Raw genomic sequence first — 2,027 nt, forward strand, 5'->3', positions numbered from 1 at the left:
TGGGCAAGTTAATTAATAAAATTAATGAGGGCTGTCTTAGTAAGAAGTTCCGAGACGGCACTGCCGCCCGAGAACTCGTAAGGTGGAGATGATGGGGACCAGCTGCGGAGACACGGAACCGCCCTTCTCTCACCCCCCCCATCACCTTGGAGCTCATTAATTCTCTTAATTACATTAATTAGTCTTAATACTACTGTTAACACTCTCACTCCTTTAATCTCATTTCTTAATCCAACGTCATTACTTCATAGTTAGCTGTAACCCACCACTCCCTCCCCCATTTATAGCCCCTCCATTCTCCTCTTCCTGTTCGTCTCTCTTCCTCGCCTGCTCCACAAGACGAAGACTGAAGAAATAGCCAACCGAACCCTAAATCGAAGAGCAGTTTGATCGTATTTTTTTTTTGGATGAACGATCGGCGATGAGCTGCAACGGGTGTCGAGTTCTTCGAAAGGGATGCAGCGAATCCTGCGTTCTGCGGCCGTGTATTCAGTGGATCGAGAGCCCGGAGGCTCAGGGCCACGCCACCGTTTTTGTCGCCAAGTTTTTCGGCCGCGCCGGACTCATGTCTTTCATCTCCGCCGTACCTGAGACGCAGCGTCCTGGTAAAACCCTAATCCGAGCCCCGCTTCCTTTCTGATACGCTTCCATCGATTCTGATTCTGACTCTGTTTTATGTTGCAGCTCTGTTTCAGTCTCTTTTATATGAAGCCTGCGGGAGGACTATCAATCCGGTGAACGGAGCTGTAGGACTTTTGGCGACGGGGAATTGGAGTCTCTGTCAGGCGGCGGTCGATAAGGTGCTCCGTGGTGGAACACTCTCTCCTCAGCCGGAGCTCGCCGGAGCCAAAACTGGAAACTTTTTGACTGAGGCGGAAGGGGACGGGGAAATCTGCGCCAGACCAAGAAACAACTGGCCGCCTTCTTTCTCTGCGGCTAAGCGGCGAAAGTTTCCCATCGCCGCGGACCGGACTCAACCGCCGGCCGATCTCCACCTTTGCCTTACGCAGCGGTCCTCTGCTCCCACCGGCATGGACGATAAGCGGCGGCCGGGATCGCCATCCATGAATTCTGAGGAGTCTGTTACGACTACCGAAGATAACTTCCATGATCGCCGTCCGAGGCTTCTAAATCTGTTAGTCTGACGAAACTCTTCAGAAATTTTCACCGAAGGGTTTCCGGCCATGGAAAGTTAACTGAGGATCTACATGTATCTCTGTGTGCGCGTGTTTGTGCGTTAGTTATGCGGGTGAAGTTTTGTGGTCTCGTTTCAGAGGCCGTGAGGCGTTTTTTTGTATGTTTTTTTAACCCCTTTTTCTCTGTACTCCCCACGGCGAGGATTCCCGTCCGGAAAATGATATCGCCGCCGGCAACTTCAATAAATTGAGAAATAAATAATAATTTCTTAAAATAAATCATTATTTGAAGCAACATGAAGGCACATTTATTGTGAATATGATGACATCATAATTATAATATTAGTGCTGAATATTTTTATGGATGTTGATAAGACTCAATAGGATATAAGCGGCTCTCAGAACTCCACACTCTTGATCTGATCCGCTGGTCTTTTTATCCAATCCATGTTTGCTTCCTTTATGGTGGGGAAAACGTAAATAAACTAGCTGGACTCTTTAGAACATGTGCTCCATATAAAGCTTCGCTTTGAAACTTTGGATATTTGCTGCCTCAGGGAGAAAATATGGCGTCCATTCCTACAATAGATGTGATATAGCGGGGATGTTGTATCATGTCTGTTGTCTGGACACAGTTCTGCATTCGGACACTTTTTTCTTGCAAGATGGTGGAATTAGGGGAAGCTCTTTAATTAAAAAAATATTCTTATATATATTATACTCATCATATGGCACACATTATATTTGATATTAATAGTTTAATCACAACATGTGCCAATTTGTCAAATTTTTTTGCATGTTTGACACATAAATGGTTTGATTTATTCCTGTTGTAAAAGATAATGTTAATTAAAAATTGCTTAAAGAATTAAAATTGTAGAGATAATTTTA

General features: G+C 45.0%; 1 protein-coding gene across 1 annotated transcript; it reads left to right on the plus strand.

The window, feature by feature from the left end:
- The first annotated feature begins 277 nt into the window (after positions 1-277).
- Positions 278-1,411, plus strand: LOC110027237 (LOB domain-containing protein 37-like). Its single transcript, XM_020728579.1, has 2 exons — positions 278-605; positions 685-1,411. The coding sequence occupies exons 1-2, from the start codon at positions 422-424 to the stop codon at positions 1,143-1,145; spliced, it is 645 nt and encodes a 214-aa protein (XP_020584238.1). The 5' UTR covers positions 278-421; the 3' UTR covers positions 1,146-1,411.
- Positions 1,412-2,027: the final 616 nt, after the last annotated feature.

This window comes from Phalaenopsis equestris, unplaced genomic scaffold, assembly GCF_001263595.1.
Source record: "Phalaenopsis equestris unplaced genomic scaffold, ASM126359v1 Scaffold000421, whole genome shotgun sequence".
Lineage (NCBI taxonomy): Eukaryota > Viridiplantae > Streptophyta > Magnoliopsida > Asparagales > Orchidaceae > Phalaenopsis > Phalaenopsis equestris.

Excerpts from the sequence above, each read along its gene's own strand:
- LOC110027237 (XM_020728579.1), top strand. The coding sequence starts at position 422 with ATGAGCTGCAACGGGTGTCGAGTTCTTCGAAAGGGATGCAGCGAATCC. Across the intron at positions 606-684 it reads ACCTGAGACGCAGCGTCCTG|CTCTGTTTCAGTCTCTTTTA; the intron begins GTAAAACCCTAA and ends TTTATGTTGCAG.